This window comes from Capricornis sumatraensis, chromosome 15 (genome assembly GCF_032405125.1).
Source record: "Capricornis sumatraensis isolate serow.1 chromosome 15, serow.2, whole genome shotgun sequence".
In the NCBI taxonomy this organism is placed as follows: Eukaryota; Metazoa; Chordata; class Mammalia; order Artiodactyla; family Bovidae; genus Capricornis; species Capricornis sumatraensis.
In genome coordinates this window covers 69361853-69383950 of record NC_091083.1, presented here as the reverse complement: position 1 = coordinate 69383950, position 22098 = coordinate 69361853, and the positions used below count along the sequence as shown (strand labels likewise).

Here is a 22098-nt window from a genome sequence, read left to right as displayed (position 1 = left end):
ACTGACAAGTGTGCCATTGGTCTCCTCCATTAGAATGATACACCAAGCAGCCTCTCCTTCTATTTGAGGCTACTTTGATTCCTGCTTATCAACATCAAATCAGATTCTTCCCAGCTAGCTATTCCCAAACTGTCTTTTTTTAGTTGCCAAGATGTCTACTTGCTGTTTGGTTCTGAAGATCGAGCTGACCTGTTCAGTCTTGTCACCAAAAGTGTAATCGCTCTGCCCTGTATCAAGACCCTTACCCATCTGCAGGAAATCATGCCCGGTGGATCCTGCAATTCAGAGGTAACTCATACCTTACTAGAGTAACTCGCCAGCCACAGGGTCAGCTGATTTTGGCTTTTTGAAAGTACATTCGATTTTTTGGAACTCACCAAAAAGTATTTAAGCAAAGTCCGGTGAATAAAATAGGTGGCGCAGCCAGGTGGCGCAGTTGGCAAAGAATCTGCTTGCCAATGCAGGAGACGAATAAAATAAGTTGTTAAATAGTTTTCTTGTTTTTAATCCCATTTTATTTTGTTTTCTTCCCTTCATTCCTTCTTTTCCTGCTTTGGGCTTTACAATAAGATGGGAATGTTCATATGCCTAGTTTTTCAATAACATGGGAAAACCAAATGAACTTGTTGCCCAGCCCTATGCATCAGGTGGCCAGAGAGAGGCTTCCTGATGAGGTGACAGTTGCAGACAGGACATGTAAACATCTCTGTAAGAAAAGGTTTCAAGCAGAGAAAAGAGGAAGGGAAGGGCCAAGGCTGGACTTCCTTCTGCAGCTGGTGAACTGGAAGGTGAAGCAGTTGTCAAAGGGGACTTTGGGTTTTAAGGTATTGGAAGGATTCACAAGTCAAGCTTTAAAAGTATGTTGATAACCCGAAAGTAATTCTCACGTGTAGTGAGAATCAGTTAACTGGGTTCCTGGTAAGGCTGAGATGTCCATTTGAAATGAAGATTTATTGTTTCACCTCGAGTCACATACTGCCTGCTAGTGCTTTACCCAAAGGTCCTTTACCTTTGAGTAAGGTCTAAGATGGAGAAGGCAATGCCACCCCACTCCAGTACTCTTGCCTGGAAAATCCCATGGACGGAGCAGCATAGAAGGCTGCAGTCCATGGGGTTGCTGAGGGTCGGACACGACCGAGCGACTTCACTTTCACTTTTCACTTTCATACATTGGAGAAGGAAATGGCAACCCACTCCAGTGTTCTTGCCTGGAGAATCCCAGGGATGGGGGAGCCTGGTGGGCTGCCGTCTATGGGGTCACACAGAGTCGGACACGACTGAAGCAACTTAGCAGCAGCAGCAGCAGCAGCAAGGTCTAAGATAACTGGGACAGCCTTAAAGTGTGCAGTGTGGGAGAACTTCCCATGGGTCCTCACTAACCCTGTGCCTTTTCAGTGTCTCTACAGGCAGACATTTCAGGCGTTCGTTGAGATGCTCCAGAGTTTGGTGATAAAAGACCGACATTTGGAAAATCTTGACATCGTTTTTAAGGTAAACAGGATATTAGGAGAGAATGGGTAACTATTCCTATTAACTGGTGAAAGTGGAAGAAAAAAATATGGAAGGGTTAAGTTTTAGGAGGCAACATAATAGGCGAGTAGGGGCTTCCCTGGTGGCTCAGACGGTAAAGAGCCTGCCTGCAATTCAAGAGACACAGGTTTGATCTCTCGGTCAGGAAGATCCCTTGGAGTAAAAAATGGCAACCCACTCCAGTATTCTTACTGGAAAACTCCGTGGACAGAAGAGTCTGGCGGGCTACAAGTCCATGGGGTCGAATATAGTCAGACGCAACTGAGGAACTAACACTTTCACTTTCACTTTATATAATAGGTGAGTATCAGCTCTGTGTGTTGAGTCAGACTTGGGTTCAAATTCTGACTCTCTGCCATTCATTGGTTAAATACATTCAGCAAGGAATTTAATCTCGCAGTCTTCATATTTTTAAAATACTTATCTATTTACTTATGGCTGCACTGGGTCTTTGTTCTTCGAAAGCACAGGCTTTTTCCAGTTGTGGTGAGGGGGTCTACTCTGCGGTTCAAGGGCTGCTCATTGAGGTGGCTTCTCTAGTTGTGAAGCACAGGCTCTAGGTACCTGGACTTAGTAGTTGTGGCACTCGGGCCTAGTTGCCTCAAGGCATGTCAGGTCTTCCGGGACCAGAGATCAAACCTGTGTTCCCTGTATTGCAATGCAGGTTCTTAACCACTGGACCACCAAGGAGGTCTGTCTTCTCACCTTAATACGGAGATAGTAATTACTACGAGTATTGAATAAATGGCCTTCAAAAATGGTTTAAATGCTTGCTATAATTATTCCTTAAATTATTTTTGCTCATTACTATAGAAGGGCTTCAATAAGTGATCAAGAAAACAGTGTCAGCCTCGTGAAGGAGTAAATAGGCAGCTGCCTACCAGGCAAGGTTATTCATAGCCACCTGCCATCACCTGTACCCGTTCCAGTAGTTGCCATTCCACCAATAGGGTGTTACTCATTGGAGTGCATTCACTGCAGTTCAAGCGTCTTACTCTCTCCTTTTTAAGATGTAGCTATTCTAGGAGGGATAATCCTTTAAACTATTATTAATCATTTGCACCTTTATACAGAAGGATACTAATCTTTGCCACAACAGACCTTAATGTTATTTTTCACGCCTGTGCTCAATCGCGTCCAACTCTTTGTGACTCTATGGACCGTAGCCTGTCAGGCTTCTCTGTCCATGGGATTTTTCCAGCAAGAATACTAGAGTGAGTTGCCATCTCCTCCTCCAGGGGATCTTCCCAACCCAGGGCTCGACCCAGTCTCCTACGTCTCCAGCATTGGCAGGCGGGTTCTTCAGCACTGAGCCGCCTGGGAAGCCAGACATTATTTCTCAACCCTCTTCTATTTATACATCAACACTCCAGCCACGTTGGGTTTCTGGTTGTGCCTTGTACCTTCCTGCCTTCCTAGCTTAATTCAACCCATTTCTTCTACCTGAAATGCCACCCTTTCTGTGAAGTTTCTCCTCCATGAATCCTTCCCTGACTGTTTCAGGTTCAGTTCAGTTGCTCAGTCATGTCTGACTCTTTGCGACCCCATGGACTGAAGCACGCCAGGCCTTCCTGTCCATCGCCAATTCCTGGAGTTTACTCAAACTCATGTCCATTGAGTCCGTGATGCCATCCAACCATCTCATCCTCTGTTGTCCCCTCTCCTGCCTTCAATCATTCCCAGCATCAGGGTCTTTTCAAATGAGTCAGTTCTTCAAGTCAGGTGGCCAGAGTATTGGAGTTTCAGCTTTAGCAGCAGTCCTTCCAATGAACACCCAGGACTGATCTCCTTTAGGATGGACTGGTTGGATCTTCTTGCAGTCCAAGGGACTCTCCAGAGTCTTCTCCAACACCACAGTTCAAAAGCATCAATTCTTCAGTGTTCAGCCTTCTTTATAGTTCAACTCTCACATCCATATGTGAACACTGGAAAAACCATAGCTTTGACTAGACAGACCTTTGTTGGCAAAGTAATGTCTCTGCTTTTTAATATGTGGTCTAGGTTGGTCATAACTTTTCTTCCAAGGAGCAAGCATCTTTTAATTTCACGGCTGCAGTCACCATCTGCAGTGATTTTGGAGCTCAAAAAACAAGGTCTGTCACTGTTTCCCTCTCTATTTGCCATGAAGTGATAGGACCAGATGCCATGATCTTCATTTTCTGAATGTTGAGTTTTAAGCCAGCTTTTTCACTCTCTTCTTTCACTTTCATCAAAAGGCTCTTTAGTTCCTCTTTGCTTTCTTCCATAAGGGTGGTGTCATCTGCATATCTGAGGTTATTGATATTTCTGCTGGCAATCTTGATTCCAGCTTGTGCTTATCCAGCCCAGTGTTTCCCATGATATACTCTGCATATAAGTTAAATAAGCAGAGTGACAATATACAGCCTTGACATACTCCTTTTCCTATTTGGAATCAGTCTGTTGTTCCATATCCAGTTCTAACTGTTGCTTCTTGACTTCCACACAGATTTCTCAAGAGGTAGGTCAGGTGGTCTGGTATTCTCATCTCTTGAAGAATTTTCCAGTTTGTTGAGATCCACACAGTCAAAGGCTTTGGCATAGTTAGTAAAGCAGAAGGAGATGTTTTTCTGGAACTCTCTTGCTTTTTCGATGATCCAGTAGATGTTGACAATTTGATCTCTGGTTCCTCTGCCTTTTCTAAAACCAGCTTGAACATCTGGAAGTTCACAGTTCATGTACTATTGAAGCCTGGCTTGGAGAATTTTGAGCATTACTTTAGTAGTGTGTGAAATAAGTGCAATAGTGCAGTTAAGTAGTTTGAACATTCATTGGCATTGCCTTTCTTTGAAATTGGAAAGAATACTGACCTTTTCCAGTCCTGTGGCCACTGCTGAGTTTTCCAAATTTGCTGGCATATTGAGTGCAACACTTTCACAGCATCATCTTTTAGGATTTGAAATAGCTCAACTGGAATTCCATCACCTCCACTAGCTTTGTTCATAGTGATGCTTCCTAAGGCCCACTTGACTTCGCATTCCAGGATGTCTGGCTCTAGATGTAATTTCCCATCCTCAAAGCACCTTAAGAGCACATACATCATTGATTTTCTTTCTTTCCTAAATAGATTTAATAAGGCTAAAAACATACAGAAGTAGAGACTAAATAATTGAGGAAAGTTGAATGAAGAGAAAATAAAGTCTAGAATATAGGCACCAATAGAAGCTGGACCACCTGACTCCCTAGATCTTTGTGGTGGTTTGTCATCCCACTACTTTCATTTGCAACCAGAACTGGTTTGTCATTTAAGAAAATGTTTTCAGACATGGTAGTGACATGTGGCAGACTTCCCAGAAGGCACAGTGGTCATCCAGTGCAAGAGAGACAGGAGATGCAGGTTCAGTTCGTGGACTGGAACGATCTCATAGAGCAGGAAATGACAATCCACTCCAGTATTCTTGCCAGAGGAGTCTGGCAGGCCACAGTCCATGGAGTCACACAGAGTTGAACATGACTTAGCAACTGAGCATGCATGCACAGAGTTACATGTGGGACTTTTCCCTCCACACATCTTCCAAAAGAATATGGTGTTATCACAGATCTTCCTGATAAACCATTTTTTTTCCTGTAAAAAGTTTCAAGTTTTCCATTTATACTCTGTAAAAGCAAATTGAATGCCTCCTGTTATACATAAATATCTTAAGTGATAAGATTTTCTAGGGTTATAATAGAAAACCAGTTCTATCAGAATGTCTTTGAGTACCTATTAGAGAAATTAAACAATGTTAGTAAAATATAAGCTTGTGACTTTTGGGTTCTTTTCCTAGATCAAGCTGCTTAACCATTTATTTTTTCACAGCACATGGACCCCTGGTTACAGTCAGACAAAGACCATGAACGGGAACGGGCCACAACCAGCATGGCTCAAGTTCTGAAGTGTTTATTCAAACATCTCAGCCTGCAAGTAAGTTGACCTCCAGTTGAAGATGCAGGATCCAGAGCTATCCTTTGAACTGCCCAGTTCCCCTCCTGTTTATGGCTCCCCAGACTGGTGCCTTCTTGGTGCTCATGTAAGAACATTTGGCATTATTCACTTATCTGCTCCTCTCCCCTAAGTGAGCAGCTTGAGGCCAGGTATTGTGTTTAGTAATCTTGCATACCCAAAGGGATGCACAAGAGTTTGAAGCAGTAAAGTGTAGCAGGCAAATATAAGTATGTAAGTCAATTTAAAGATCTCCCAGCATCTCAGAGAAAATGGTTCTACAATACCTCTTTTTATTTTTTTATTATTTATTTTTTAGTTTAAATATTTGCTTGCAGTTTATTTTGGTTTTTCTAAATAGACATTCACATCTGTAAACAATAGGATTTTGGTTTCAGCCCCAACCCCCAATTCCTTACAAGTTTTCGCTCTCATACATTGGCTAGAACTGCCATTTGTTGTTTAGCCGCTAAGCTGTGTCCAACCCTGTTGTACTTCATGGACTCTTGCACACTAGACTCCCCATGGGATTTCCCAAGCAAGGATATGGGAGTGGGTTGCCATTTCCTTCTCCTACAATACCTCTTTTTAAATCCTCTCATTTCCCTTTTGCATTCTCACTTTCCAGTTCTGAATTCTCTCCCATAATTCCTAAAAAGAATTCCCCAAACTCAGATCCTCTTTCCTGATCTGATCCTTTTTGTCATCTACAAAATCTCTTTCTGTCCTCAGTAGATCTTCTCCACACTGGAGTCTCTTCTGTCCTCATCCATCATTTCTCCAATCTGCATAGTAAGGCCCAGGAATTGGAAGAGAAGTTGGGGGAGAGTAGGAATAGTAGGTCTTTATGAGAATTCCTCAGACAATTTACCATTGATGTGAATATTCTAACAATCAAAAGGACAGCATGCCACTACCTTTCTTATTTCTCCGTTTGAAAACACATCCAAACTTGCCACCTCCTTACTGAAGCTCAGCCCCTCAAACGATGCTACTTCCCTTGTTCTCTGTTTAGTCGAAGAGAGCACATGACTTCTGGCCATCACTGACTACCTTATTATTCTGTGCTCACTGGCTACCCTATTGTTTGACCACAATGCATGCTTCTTCCTCAAACTCTAATTTTGGCTGCAGACTAAAGACAAGAGTTTCAAATGACTTCTTCCTATACATAATCTCCCCTATGCTCGGCAGAACCTCCTCAGCATTTTCTTCCTGGCAAGAATTGCCAACATAAGGGTGCTTAACTTGGGTGGCCGAGGGGTCTGTGAACATCCGGAAAGTTCTGTGCAGAATGTTGTGTGGTGCAGTCTTCTGCATTTTTCTGAGGAAGGTTCACTGAGTCCCCAGTGACAGTCCAAGTGCCTTATCCATAAGTGCTATAGTCATAACCAGTACCTGGCACATAATGGATACTCAGTGTTTGTTGATTGAAAGAATGAACGTGTTATCAGAGAATGAAAGATCTTATACAGTTTGCATATTTCTCTGTTTAGTGTACATAGGTTGTAGAAGCTGTTGTTTCCACTATCTCCATGTATTTTTCTGAAAAGCCACAGTGGAAATTTCTTCCTGCCTCAATCCTAGGAACAAGCATGCTGCCTCTGTATGGCTATTTGCTTCTTGCTTTATGGACAGTGTGAATCCTCTTAGATGCGTGAACCCTGAGAAAATCTGAAGCCTAGCTCTGTGGCCAAGTTTGAGTAAAAGATGATCATGCATTCTGCATGCTAACAAAACCCTTAACTTCATTTATCTTTTCTGCCTTCATTTTTTTTTAAATTGGTCCTACTTGCTTCACTATTTATTTTAAATTATATTTTTTTCTGGTAGGTTTTGACCAGCTACTTGACTTTTTTTCCATAATATGGTAAAATATCTATAAATAAAAATTTTTAAATATTGTCAGTTGGTATATCTCAACTTTGTATCTGACTTTTTCACTTAACAAACTAGCACATATTCCTGAAAAAAGGGAAAAGTGAAAGTTAGTCACTCAGTTGTGTCTGACTGTTATCCCATGGACTACAGACTGCCACACTTCTCTGTCCATGGGATTCTCCAAGCAAGAGTGCTGGAGAGGGGTGCCATTTCCTTCTCCAGAGGAACTGCCTGACCCAGGGATTGAACTCAGGGATTGAATCTTCACTGCAGGAAGATCTTTACCATTTAAACCACCAAGGCTAATTTATTCTCAACTTATTATAAATTCTTGGGATACTTGTTTCCTAATGGTTGTATTCATAGTTCTTGTTGTTGTTCAGTCACTCTGTTGTGTCTGACTCTGCGACCCCATGAACTACAGCACGCCAGGCTTCCCTGTCCTTCCTCCTTACCCAGAGCTTGATCAAATTCATGTCCAATGAGTAGGTGATGCCATCCAACCATCTCGTCCTCTGTTGTCCCCTTCTTCTTCTGCCTTCATTATTTCCTAGCATCAGAGTCTTTTGTAATAAGTCAGCTCTTCACATCAGGTAGCCAAAGTATTGGAGTTTCAGCTTCAGCATCAGTCCTTCCGATGAATATTCAGGACTGATTTCCTTTAGTATTGACCGGTTGGATCTCCTTGCTATCCAGGGGACTCTCAAGAGTCTTCTCCAGCACCACAGTTCAAAAGCATCAATCTTTCAGTGTGCAGCCTTCTTTATGGTCCAGCTCTCACATCCATACATGACCACTGGAAAAACCATAGCTTTGACTACACGGACCTTTGTTGGCAAAGTAATGTCTCCTGCTTTTTAATATGCTGTCTAGGTTGGTCATAACTTTTCTTCCAAGGAGCAAGCATCTTTTAATTTCACAGCTGCAATCACCATGCAGTGATTTGGGAGCTGAAGAAAGTAAAACCTATCACTGTTTCCATTGTTTCCCCATCTATTTGCCATGAAGTGATGGCACCAGATGCCATGATTTTCATTTTTTGAATGTTAAGTTTCAAGCCAGCTTTTTTACTCTCTTCTTTCACTTTCATCAAAAGGCTCTTTAGTTCCTCTTTGCTTTCTGCCATAAGGGTGGTTTCATCTGCATATCTGAGGTTATTGATATTTCTGCCGGCAATCTTGATTCTAGCTTTTGCTTCATCCAGCCAAGCATTTCACACGATGTATTCTGCATCATAACTTAAATAAGCAGGGTGACAATATACAGCCTTGACATACTCCTTTTCCTATTTGGAATCGGTCTCTTGTTCCATGTCCAGTTCTAACTGTTGCTTCCTGACCTCCACACAGATTTCTCAAGAGGCAGGTCAGGTGGTCTGGTATTCCCATCTCTTTCAGAATTTTCCAGTTTGTTGTGAGTGATCCACACAGTTCAAGGCTTTGGCATAGTCAATAAAGCGGAAGTAGATGTTTTTCTGGAACTCTCTTGCTTTTTCCATGATCCAGTAGATGTTGGCAATTTGATCTTTGGTTCCTCTGCCTTTTCTAAATCCAGCTTGAACATCTGGAATTTCTAAGTTCACATACTGTTGAAACCTGGCTTGGAGAATTTTGAGCATTACTTTGCTAGCATGTGAGATGAGTGCAATTGTGCGGTAGTTTGAGCATTCTTTGGCATTGCCTTTCTTTGGGATTGGAATGAAAACTGACCTTTTCCAGTCCTGTGGCCACTGCTGAGTTTTCCAAATTTGCTGGCATATTGAGTGCAGCATTTTCACAGCAGCATCTTTTAGGATTTGAAATAACTCACCTGGAATTCCATCACCTCCACTAGCTTTGTTCGTAGTGATGCTTCCTAAAGCCCACTTGACTTCACATTCCAGGATGTCTGGCACTAGGTGGGTGATCACACCATCATGATTATCTTGGTCATGAATATCTTTTTTGTACAGTTCTTCTTGTATTCTTGCCACCTCTTCTTAATATCTTCTGCTTCTGTTCGGTCCATACCATTTCTGTCCTTTATTATGCTCATCTTTGCATGGAATGTTCCCTTGGTATCTCTAATTTTCTTGAAAAGAAAATTATTGTTTTCCTCTATTTCTTTGCATTGATCACTGAGGAAGGCTTTCTTATCTCTTCTTGCTGTTCTTTGGAACTCTGCATTCAGATGAGTATAGCTTTTCTTTTTTCCTTTGCCTTTTCACAGTTATTTGTAAGGCCTCTTCAGATAACCATTTTCCCTTTTTGCTCTTCTTTTTCTTGGGGGTGGTTTTGATCACCGCCTCCTGTACAGTGTTATACATCTCCATCCATATTTCTTCATGCACTCTATCAGATCTAATCCCTTGAATCTATTTGTCACTTCCACTGTATAATTGTAAGGGATTGATTTAGGTCATACCTGAATGGCCTAGTCATTTTCCCTACTTTCTTCAATTTAAGTCTGAATTTGGCAATAAGGAGTTCCTGATCTGGACCACAGTCAGCTCCCTGTCTTGTTTTTACTGACCATATAGAGCTTCTCCATCTTTGGCTGCAAAGAATATAATCAATCGGACTTCAGTGTTCACCATCTGGTGATGTCCATGTGTGGAGTCATCTCTTGTGTTGTTGGAAAAGGGTGTTTGCTATGACCAGTGCGTTCCCACTGACAAAACGTGGTCCACTGGAGAAGGGAATGACAAACCACTTCAGCTTTCTTGTCTTGAGAACCCCATGAACAGTATAGTTCTTATTGCTATTGGCAATTATTTTGAATATGTGGTCTTTAAAAACCATGCTAGAGAGACTTCTCTGGTGATCCAGTGATTGAGCCCACCTTCCAGTGCAGGGGACACTGATTCCATCCCCAGTTGGGGAACTGTGATACCACATGCCCCAGGGCAACTAAGCCTGTAAGCCGCAACTACTGACCTGGAGAGCCACAGCTAGAGAGAAGCCTGTACACCACAACAAAAGATCCCACATGCTGCAACTAAGACCCAGTGCAGCCAAAAATAAATAAGTATTTAAAAAGAAAAAATAATAAAAACAGTGCTAGAATATCTTTATACACAAAGCCTTTTTCAGGTTGCTTACTTAAATTAGAATTTGTCCTATGTAATAGCATCTGCTGGATATATTGTATCTACACATGTTAAATGTTAACCCAGAAGATCCAAGGGCTGGATAGAACACTGGCTCTTCTCTTGAGCAGGAGGTTCCAGGAGAATTACTTCTACAGTTGAAATCTGAGGCACCAAATGCAGTGCAGTCTAATGGTTTGTTTTTTTTTTTCTTTTTTTGCTTCCTAATCAGCTTCCAGTGCGATTCCAAAGACTTGGACACCTGGTGGCTCTGATGGCTCTGCTGTGTGGGGACCCACTGAAAGAGGTGGCCGAGGAGGCGGCGGAGGGCATGCACTACCTGCTGCACATCACCCTGAGGCTGAAGTGTAAGGCGCTCCTGGAGGCAGTGAGGCCCTGAGTCAGTTCTCCAGCATAGCACAAAGAGCACCAGGCCTCCCTGGGCACTCACTGCCCACATTCTAGAAAGACTTTTACCCTGGTTCATAGAGAGAAGGGTACCCCGTTCCTAGGCAAAGATAGAGACACACTGACTTAATAATTAGAAGGATAACACTGGATCAGACCCATCAGCATCAGCCATGTGCATGCCCATGGAGTTGGAGCAGAAAACATGCGGCCCTGTGGACAAGCTGGAGTAGTTAGTTTAGTTGCAAATAGAAGAAGTTCTTGCCATCCCCTTGGCTCTGCCTTTATGTGTTTATCCCAGAAACGTTTACTGAGTCAAATGGCAACCCACTCCAGTACTCATGCCTGGAAAATTCCATGGATGGAGAAGCCTGGTGGGCTACAGTCCATGGGGTCGCAAAGAGTCGGACACGACTGAGCTACTTCTTTCACTACTCAGATCTAACAGTAACCAGAATATGTGGTCCAATCCTTATGTGGGCTTTGCAGGGGGCACAGTGGTAAAGAATCTGCCTGCCAATGTAGGAGATGCAAGAGACATGGGTTTGATCTCTGGGTTGGGAAAATCCCTTGGAGAAGGAAATGGCAACCCACTCCAGTATTTTTGCCCAGAAAATGCCATGGACAAAGGAGCCTGGTGGGCTACAGTCCGTGGGGTTGCAAAGAGTCGGATACAACTAAGCGTGCACACACATACACAGAGTCCTTAGGGGTAACACATGATCTAGTGGGAGCATCAGAGAATCAGAGGGTCAACAAATAACTGTTCTTATAAACATTTGACTGCTATGAAGGGAAATTACAGAGGCCATGAGTAAGGATCAAATCTAGTTGTGGGGTTCAGAAACGGCCTCTCTGAAGATGACCTAAAAAGTAACATTTAGTCAGGTGAAGTGATAAGAAGAGTGTATTAGGCAGAAGGAACAGTGTGAGCAAGGACGCTCAGCAGGTATGAGCTTGGGGAGTTTGAATAACAAAGAGAGGGCCATGGTGGTCAAGGAGTGAATCACTGATCCCCACAGTTGGAAGAAACTTCAGAAGATATCTAACCCAGACTTCCCCCAGTGTTGAGTCTGCATCTATTTTATCCCTACCCAGCAGTTGCCCAGCCTGGGCTTGCTTATACCAAGGACAGCATAGTGCTCTACTTCCCAAGCTCTGAGTATGAGCTTTGTCTGCTGAGACATATAGCCACGGGAGCACAGCTGGTTGTTCATTCAGCAAATATTTATGAAACACTTCTTGTTTGAGGGATGCGTTGGTGAGTAAGACAAGGCAAGGTCCCATCCCCCAAAGAGCTTATAGTTGGAGAAACAATATCCTCAGCCATGGGCTCAAATACTTCCTATAGATCAACCATAGGCTCAGATACTTCCTAGAGATCAACCATGAGCTCAGATACTTCCTAGAGATAAATTTCCAGTGAAGATGAGTCACAATAAAACAGGAGCAAGACAAAGCACTGTTAGGGCATCTTGGCAGACTGAGTATCAGCAAAACTAGACACATAGACAGTTCTGATTGCAGAACTATCAGACTCAGTACAAAACTGTGTAAATTTTTGTCGGGACCTAAGCTTCATAGGAAGGAAGACTCCTCAAAAGTCCTCCCCAATGGGGAAATAATTGGTTTAACTTGCCTCGTTTGTATTCCCAAATCACTCAAAGCTCTTACAAAGAGCTCTTATTTTTTCTTTCAGCTCTTTTTATATATTGCTCTTCCACAGAAGATAAGCAAATCAGATTAACATCCATTCCTTCCCCCATTTTTTTGGGAGGGGGTGTAAAAAGTAAAAATGAGCATTTTTACTCAAGTGAAATAGACAAAAATAAGACTGGGGATCCACTTCAACCTGAAGATCAACCAGACTTGCAAAATCAAGGAAAAGGAAATAAGTCAGAAAGTATTAATATGTTATATTATTTTCTCAGGTGTCACTTACAACAAGAAAAATCGCCAACACTTGAAAAGAGCAGTGAAAAGATGTCGAGAACTCCTAGAACTCTACAATATTAAACAGTTCTATAGTTGTCCCTTCAGAATTGCCCAGGTAATCAGAATGACTAAAATTTTAAAGACAGACAGCTTGAAAATGTTGGAGAGGATGGGAAACAACCAGAAGTCTCATACATTTATTCATGGGAATGTGAAATGATAAAACTGCTTTGGGAAAAGGTCTGTTAATTTCTTATAAAACTAAACATACAAGATTGCCCAGAGAATTTGCTTTCTGAACATTTCATAGTTTGGAGATGAGGTAATGGCCATAATTGTTACACACTTTGCCCTGTGAGTTTAAGGGATTTAGGTCAGACCGCCAGTGAGGCCAGTATCACTGTGTGGACATTTTTTCAGACCAGCTCTGTGCCCGTTTGCTCTCCTAACCCCACCCAACCCCTTGCAAATGTAAATCCTTGTCACAGAAAGAGACCTCAAGAGGGTGAATTTGAGGGACTTCCCTGGTGGTCTAAGGGTTAAGACCACCTTCCAATGCAAGGAGTGTGGATTTGATCCCTGGTTGGGGAGGTGAGATCCCACATGCCTTGTGGCCAAAAAACCGAAACATAAAACAGAAGCAATATTGTAACAAGTTCAAAAAAGACTTAAAAGAAAACTCTAATTAAAAAAAAAATGGGTGTAATTGATCCAAATACAACTATTAAAAAGCCATACACTTCTTTGTTAATGTAATTATTCAATGCTCCACAAATGCTAAACATCTTCTAGGTATCAGGGTCTTCCCTGGTGGCTCGGTGGTAGAGAGCCCACCTGCCAATGCAGGAGACCTGGGTTGGGAAGATCCCCTGCAGAGGAAATGGCAGCCCGCTCCAGTATTCTTGCCTGGGAAATTCCATGGACAGAGGAGCCTGGGGCTACAGACCATGGGGTCACAAAAGAGTCGGACACAACTGAGAGACTAAGCAACAGTAGGTGATACGCAGAAAAAAAGCCTACAGATCTTATTCACGTATGGTCTAAGGTACCAGGCAAATTGTCTTTACATCAGTTTCTTCATCTGTATGTGAGCATCTGTAAAAATTAGGGTAATTCAGTTGTTGTGAGAGTCAAATGAGATACAGTACAGAAAATCCTTTGCTTAGTGCCAATCACTTGGTAAGTGCCTAGTAGATTATACCTATTATAATTATGTGGAGGACTTTATTCACTGTCACATACAAACTGTGGAAAATTCTTAAAGAGATGGGAATACCAGACCACCTGACCTGCCTCTTGAGAACTCTGTATGCAGGTCAAGAAGCAACAGTTAGAACTGGACATGGAACAACAGACTGGTTACAAATGGGGAAAGGAGTATGTCAAGGCTGCATATTCTCACCCTGCTTTATTTAACTTAGATGCAGAGTACATCATGTGAAATGCCTGGATAGATGAACCACAAACTAGAATTAATATTGCCGGGAGAAATATCAATAATTTTCAGATGATACCACCCTTATGGCAGAAAGTGAAGAACTAAAGAGACTCTTGATGAAAGTGGAAGAGGAGAGTGAAAAAGTTGGCTTAAAACTCAACATTCAGAAAACTAAGATCATGGCATCTGGTCCCATCACTTCATGGCAAATAGATGGGGAAACAATGGAAACAGTGACAGATTTTATTTTGAGGGGCTCCAAAATCACTGCAGATGGTGACTGCAGCCATGAAACTAAAAGAAGCTTGCTCCTTGGAAGAAAAGTTATGACTAACCTAGACAGCATATTAAAAAGCAAGAGACATTACTTTGCCAACAAAGGTCCATCTAGTCAAGGCTATGGTTTTTCAAGTAGTCATGTATGGATGTGAGAGTTGGACTATGAAGAAGGCTGAGCGCCAAAGAATTGATGCTTTTGAACTGTGGTGTTGGAGAAGACTCTTAAGAGTCCCTTGGACTGCAAGGAGATGCAACCAGTTCATCCTAAAGGAAATCAGTCCTGAATATTCATTGGAAGGACTGATGCTAAAGCTGAAATTCCAATACTTTGGCCACCTCATGCGAAGAACTGACTCACTGGAAAAAAAACCCTGATGCTGGGAAAGATTGAAGGCAGGAGAAGGGGACCACAGAGGATGAGATGGTTGGATGGCATCGCTGACTCGAGGGACATGAGTTTGAGTGAGGAAGATCTGGGAGTTGGTGATGGACAGGGAAGCCTGGCCTGCTAAATGGGATCGCAAAGAGTGGGACACAACTGAGCGACTGAACTGAGCTGAAAGTACAATGAGAAGCAGAATAACACATTATTTTAATAAATCATCTCCAAATTATTTTAGCTAAGCTTGGGTTCCTGTCATCCATAGAGCTTTAGGGCCTTTCCTTAATTCTTATTTCTATAAAAGTATCATGTGTCGCTCTTTCTGAGGATCTCAGTAATCAAGCTTTTTTTATCTTTGGCCATGAGCCACAGCTTGCAGGATCTTGGTTCCTCAACCAGGAATCAAACACATGCTCCCTGTAGTGGAAGCACAGAGTCCTAACCATCCGACGGTCAGAGAAGTCAGTCCAAGCGTCTTTCTAAAAGTCAGAGTTGTAAGAAACCATGCACAGTCCCTTGGGACACTGGTTTGCTCCCAATTTTTCACTTCTGTAAACAGTATAGAACCAAAGAGCCCTGAACGTCTTTGTATGCTTCTCTGATTGTTGACTTAGAATTGTTTCTTGTTCAGGACTCTTCCTGTTAAACAATCCATCTTGAAAGTTCATTTTCCCTAAATCATCTCAGGTCTTCGAAGTTTTTCTCAATTCCAACGAGCTCTACCAGTTTCTAATGGCTACCCTGGATGGCCTGAAAAACCTGAAGCCTCCCCACATGCAGCGGTCAGCGGGGAAATTGCTGATAGCATTGGTGAAGAAAGCACAGTCCCGGTTTGAGAAGGTAAAGCTCTCAGCGGACATTTCCCGAGTTTAAAATGCAGGCAGAGACCTGTCCCCACCTACAGATGCTAAGGTCTCTCCTGCTGTTCCTATTCAGCAGAATACAACTGAGAACAACCACTGAAAGACCACGGTCAAAGCCTTAGTCAATTTAGTTAATGGTGAAAAATCATGCATTCAACAAGCATATACAACCACTATGTACACAGCTAGGGATGGCAGGTTTTCGTTTTTTTTTTTTTTTTTTAATCTGAGGTATGGCCCCTATTTTCCAAAAGATTGTAGTTTTTTTTGGAAAATATAATTAACATAGATGAGAATGGTAACTCCAGTTTAGATCTTCATTTGGGTTAGTTAAAGGTACCAAAATTTTAAAAATCAAGCCATCAGTGATCCTAGAGGGAGGCTAACTTAGTAAATTTAAAATCAAGAGAATTTATTTTAATGAAATTGATACATGAAGAAATAACAATATGGTTATATCATCTATAAATGTGGAAGGACATACTGGGAGAGATAAAATGGATGAAAGTAGTTGTCTCTGGAATGTGGACCTGGGGAATAGGCCGGAGAGAGCCTTGAATACCACTGGACTTTTAAAATTGTGTGCAGGTTGCACTTCGATAAAAATTAAAATAATTTTAAAGTGATGAAAACCCATTTTTTAATCTATTAAAATAGCAAAGATACAAAAAGATCAGTACTATTTTGGAAGATGGTGAAATGGGCATTTGTATCTTTTGGGTGCTTTCAGCTGTAAAAAAAAAAAATTTGTGAGAAGCTTATACAAAGGGTTTATCAGCTCATATATTAAGAAGTCTGGAAGTAGGGTATATTTTCTAGGATGGGTCCAGCGACTCAGCAGCTTTATAAGAGAGCCAGGGGTTTTTCCATCATTCCCACTTAATCTGTTCATATATTCATAAGTAAGACAGCCACCACAATTTCCAACTCTCTAAGCAGATAAGACTACCCAACAGAGAGAGGTTGCCTGCCTTTAATCAGAGAGAAAAATCTTTCCCAGAAGCCCCCAGCTGATTTTCCTCCATGTTCATTGGCCAGAATGTCATCACATGCCCATCCTCAAACCGTTTCTGGCAGCTGGTGGTAAGAACAGCTATTTTATATAAGGCTACTAAGGACTGCCTTTTGAAAAGCTGACATTTTAACAGAGACCTTGAGCCACAAGTCTAGGAGCAGGAAGAGCAGTCCAAGCAAAGAAATGGATCAAGTCCAGTGGCTCTTGTTTAATTTACCTGAATATGATAAACTTCTGTAGGAGGAAGGCAGCTATGACTCCCCTGCCATTCTCAGAGCCAGAGTGGGGAAAAACCAACCTCCTTCCAGCTTTTATAAGTTTGTCTTATTATAAAAACAATGCATAATCTTTAAGGAAAAATTAGAAAAAATATATAAGCAAAAATGTAAATATCCCATCACTCAAAGACCCATTAATATGTTTGGATATATGTTTTTCCAAATCCTTTTATGTGCATATGCATTCATACAGGTATACTTTAAGTAGTCTTGATAATAATAAACTTTTTGAAAAATAATAAACATTCTGTATTAAAAGTCACCCCCAGGACCTCTTCAAAATAACTACAGTATCCTCAGTAACTATCAATGTCCCACAGCAGTAAGGTCTTAAGCGATTTCTTTTCCTTCTTCAGGTGCCAGAAATTATGGGCGTTATCTGTGCCCTGCTCTCCACAAGCAGCCAGCCTAATGTTCGCCAACAAATCACAAATATTGTGAGTCTGCTTATGTCCAGGCCCAAGTACACAGATACAGTGATCAACCACCTTCTGTGTCACCCGGTACCATATGACAGGTAACGGAATCTGCTGCAGCCTCTGGATTAAATAGGGGTGTGTGCTACACCTCTGAGTACCGTGGAGCAGGGTTGCCCTCAAAAATCTAAGGATGTTCTTGTTGAGATATGATATAGACAGATGTCTGCAGGGTAAATCAGAACATAATGCCTAAAATAAGGAAACAATCCAGAATGAAGAACATTTTACAAGATAGTTGGACTGAACTCTTCAAAAAACTTATCATGAAAGAAAATAATTGTTCCCAAGGCACTGTTCTAGATAAAAAGACACTAAAGTGACATCAGTTCAGTTCAGTCGCTCAGTTGTGTCCAACTCTTTGCGACCCCATGAATCGCAGCACGCTAGGCCTCCCTGTCCATCACCAACTCCCAGAGTTCACTCAGACTCATGTCCATCGAGTCAGTGATGCCATAACCAAATGCAATTAATGACTTTGATTGGATTCTGAAAGAAAAGCAAAAGCTATAAAAGAAAATTTTCAAGAGATTGAAATATATATACTAATTACTAAATTAATGTAATTTTAGTTGTGAAATAATAATATGTAGAAAATTTCCTTATTCTTAAGAGACAGGTAATTTAAGGGAGATTTAGGGGTGAATGTCATGATATCTGCAATACATTTGAGAAAAATTTAGCCAAAAAACAGATATATATGTAAAAAAAGTATAAATATATATATATATAATAAAGTATAAATATATACATAAATAAGAATAGAATCACAGAGAGGGAACAAAGAAGAAGCTTTTTTATGACTAGTGGTTTTGAGTTGGAGGCAAGGCACCCTGGAAGTTCCAGGAAATGCTTTATGGGGAAGGCAATGGGGCATCCAGGCCCCATCCCACTTTAACCAGAGCAACCCTTCTATTTATCTGCTTTATATACTGTCATTCTGGGTAATTACTGTTTTGAAAGAAAGATTTCTTAGCTTTTTAAAAATTGAAGTATATTTGACTTACAGTGTTATGTTGGTTTCAGGTATACAGCAAAGTGATTCAGTGTTCGTATTCACATTTTTTCTAGATTCTTTTCAGATTCTTTTCCATTCTAGGTTATTACAAGATATTGAATATATTAATAGTTCTTTTTGCTATACAGTCACTCCTTGTTGTTTAACTATTTTCTGTATGGTGGTATGTAACTGTTAATTCCCAACTCCTAATTTATCCCTCACCCCCCAGTTTTCCCTTTGGTAACCATAAGTTGTTTTCTATGTCTGTGAGTCTGTTTTTATTTTATTAAAAAGTTCATTTGTATCATTTTTTTAAAGTCTGTATGTAAATGATACTAGATAATGTTTGTCTTTGGCTGACTACACATAATATGATAATTTCTAGGTCCATCCATGTTGCTGCAAATGGCAATATTTTATTCATTTTTATGGCTGACTAATATTCCATTGTGTATATATACCACATCTTTATCAGTTCATTTGTTGATAGACACTTAAGTTGTTTTCATGTCTTGGCTATTGTAAATAGTGCCACTATAAACATTGGTATGCATATGTTTCCGAATTAGAGTTTTTGTCTTTTTCAGATATACACTCAGGAGTAAAATTGCTGGATCATATGGCAACTCTATTTGTAGTTTTTTAAGGAACTTCCATACTGTTTCCATAGTGACTGCACCAGTTTACATTCCCACCAACAGTGAAGGAGGGTTCACTTTTCTCTACACCCTCTCCAGCATTTATTATTTGTAAACTTTTGATGGTGGCCATTCTGACTAGTAGGTGTGAGATAATATCTCATTGTAGTTTTTATTTGCATTTCTCTAATAATTAGCGATATTGAACATCTTTTCATGTGCCTGTTGGCCATCTGTATGTCTTCTTTGAAATGACTGTTTAGGTCTTCTGCCCATCTTTTGATTGGATTGTTTGTTTCTATACTAAGCTGTATGACCTGTTCATAAGCCCTTATCAGTCACATTGTTTGTAAATATATTCTCCTAGTCTGTAGGTTGTCTTTTTGTTTTGTTTATGGTTTCCTTTGCTGTGCAAAATTTTTAGGTTTGATTAGGTCTCATTCGTGTATTTTTGCTTTTATTTCTTTTGCCTTGGGAGACTGATCTAAGAGAATATTGCTACGATTTATGTCAGACAGTGTTTTGCCTATGTTCTTTTCTAGGAGTTTTATGGTCTAGGAGTTTAATGTCTTATATTTAAGTCTTTAAGCCATTTTGAGTTTATTTTTGTGTATGGTATGAGGGAGTGTTCTAATTTCATTGATTTACATGCAGGTTTCCCAGCACTACTTGCTGAAGATTTCTCAGCTTTAAACTGTTTGCAAATTGTTTCAAAACTGGCTTCAATGAATGGGTTTCATATAATGTCTTGGTGCAGTGCTAATGTTTTCTGTAAGCTGAAAGAAAGTTTAGTTACTCAGTCGTGTCCGACTCTTTGCGATCCCGTGGACTGTAGCCTACCAGGCTCCTCCGTCCATGGGATTTTCCAGGCAAAATTACTGGAGTCCGTTGCCATTTCCTTCTCCAGAGAATCTTCCTGACCTAGGGATCAAACCCAGCTCTCCCACACTATAGGCAGACGCTTTACTGTCTGAGCCACCAGGGAAGCTGAAAGACGTTTTACCCCAATGCATCAAATTAAGGAGAACTTTTTTTTTTTACTTTTTTTGCACTTATTTTTTGTGGCATTTATTCCCTGGCCATAAGTTTTTGTTTCTTCAGTTTCTTCTGGGATATATTTTTCTTCTGTGCAACTTCCTCTTCTGGTTTAGGAACAATCTGTTCTTTTTCAATAAGGATCATTTCAATGTGGCAGGGAGAGCTCATGTAAGGGTTGATCCAACCATGAGCTCTGTAAGTCCTGCACCGCATTTTGGGGACTTTGTTCACCTGGATGTGCTCAATGACCAGAGAATCTACATCTAAGCCCGTAAGTTCAGCATTGCTCTCTGCATTTTTGAGCATGTTCAGTAAAAATTCAGTAAAAAATACAGTAAAAATTTTTAGGGTCACCAACCCTGCATCCAGCCCCACTCTTTGGCCTGTGCACACCTACCAACTCAGCCGTTGTAACAATGGAATGGCACACATTGCTTCTTTAAAGTGATATCCTTCAGATATTTGGTGGCTTTTTGGATATGCATATCCTTTATGGCCTGGGCAGTTTCACGAGTGTTCTTAAAGTGAACACGAAGATTTGAACCTCTTGATGTGCATGATTTTGTGGAGTTTTCTGGGTCGAGTGAATAGCGCACCATTTTTAGAGGTCACCTCAGGCCACTTACCGGAAAAGGAATAAAGGAGAACTTTTACTCATCCAGAAGAAAAATGAGTTAATACAGATTGTTCAGTGGTCTTAATTTTGTGTATTTCTCTGGAACACTGTTTTTAAATCTTTACTACTTGGTTCAGCTTACCTATTAATGCACTAGATTCTTATGTAAAATATATGATTTGGTATAAAGTATTAACTATATTCGATTGATTTAAATGTAATTTTAGCATTATTAGATATTTTTGTGTTTGTTCTAGTTCTTGGAAGACTATTGCTTTAGGTCAAGTAAGAACTATAGACTCTGTTAGAAATGAAAATGACGTAGGAAACTTGGAGTACAGAGTATGTGATAGGGAAGTTGTGAGATTGGAAAGATATGTTAGGACCAGTTTGTGAATGGTCTTAACATCCATGTTGAGGTTGTGGGAACTTGAGGCTATGAAACCTTGGGAGTTACTGTTGTGAAATCAGATAGCAATTCTGAAGAACTGAGCCTCAGAGGAAAACCTCTTATAGATTGGATTCCAGACGGATTCTGGGAAGCTCGTGGTCATGGTTGGCCCAGGATAAGCCATTCTTCTGAACCCTCTTCCTCTGGGATTTCTAGGCATCTGGCTGAGTTGTGGAGAACTCTGGAGGTGGAGCTTCCCAAAACAACCTGGATTCTCTGGAGACTCCTGAGGAAGCTGCAGAAATGCCATGATTCTGGCACCCAGGAGAAGATGGCCTATGTGGCTGTTGCTGTAAGCCCTTGAGCTTTGCCCCTCCAACTTTAACCCACCATGGCCCTGCTGGATAATTGGCCCAGCACCATCTGGAGAGTGTTTTGGTTCCTCTCAAAGTTTGTTTCCCTCATCCATTTATAAATCCACCAGCGTCACCACCAAGGGATGGATGTGGAGCAGGCTGAGATGAGTGAAGGAGTCAGTATGGTTTCATCTGTCTTAAACATTCTTTTTCTTGTCTTTTAAAAAATGGGTATCATCATAGTCAAGAGAGTACAAACATTTCAAAGAATATAGAAGAATATAAAATAGAAACCAAAGGTCTCCCTTTGAAAAATTGTTTTTATTTTCTATTTTTTATTTAATATTTTTTGGCCACACCTCGCAGCATGCAGGATCTTAGTTCTCTGACCAGAGATCGAACACACACCTCCTGCATGAAAGGGCAGAGTCTTAACCACTGGACCACCAGGGATATCTCCCAAAGGCCCACATTGAGCAGAGGTTGGCAAACTTTTTCCGTAAAGGACCAGGTGGTATATATTTTAGGTTTTTCAGGTCACATATAGTCTCCAGTCTCCACCACATA

The 22098-nt window shown here is 41.0% G+C and overlaps 1 protein-coding gene across 2 annotated transcripts in view; it reads left to right on the top strand.

Moving 5' to 3' along the window:
- Window positions 1-22098, top strand: part of MROH8 (maestro heat like repeat family member 8) — a 59267-nt gene that overhangs the window by 20820 nt on the left and 16349 nt on the right. The window contains exons 6-13 of one of the 2 annotated variants that reach the window (XM_068986663.1): window positions 144-288; window positions 1396-1491; window positions 5348-5452; window positions 10651-10786; window positions 12758-12876; window positions 15548-15700; window positions 17373-17533; window positions 21392-21527. In XM_068986663.1, the coding sequence (XP_068842764.1) occupies window positions 144-288; window positions 1396-1491; window positions 5348-5452; window positions 10651-10786; window positions 12758-12876; window positions 15548-15700; window positions 17373-17533; window positions 21392-21527 (1051 nt within the window). Of the gene's footprint in view, window positions 1-143; window positions 289-1395; window positions 1492-5347; window positions 5453-10650; window positions 10787-12757; window positions 12877-15547; window positions 15701-17372; window positions 17534-21391; window positions 21540-22098 lie in introns of those variants that run through there. The other variant, XM_068986664.1, reaches the window with a different exon arrangement.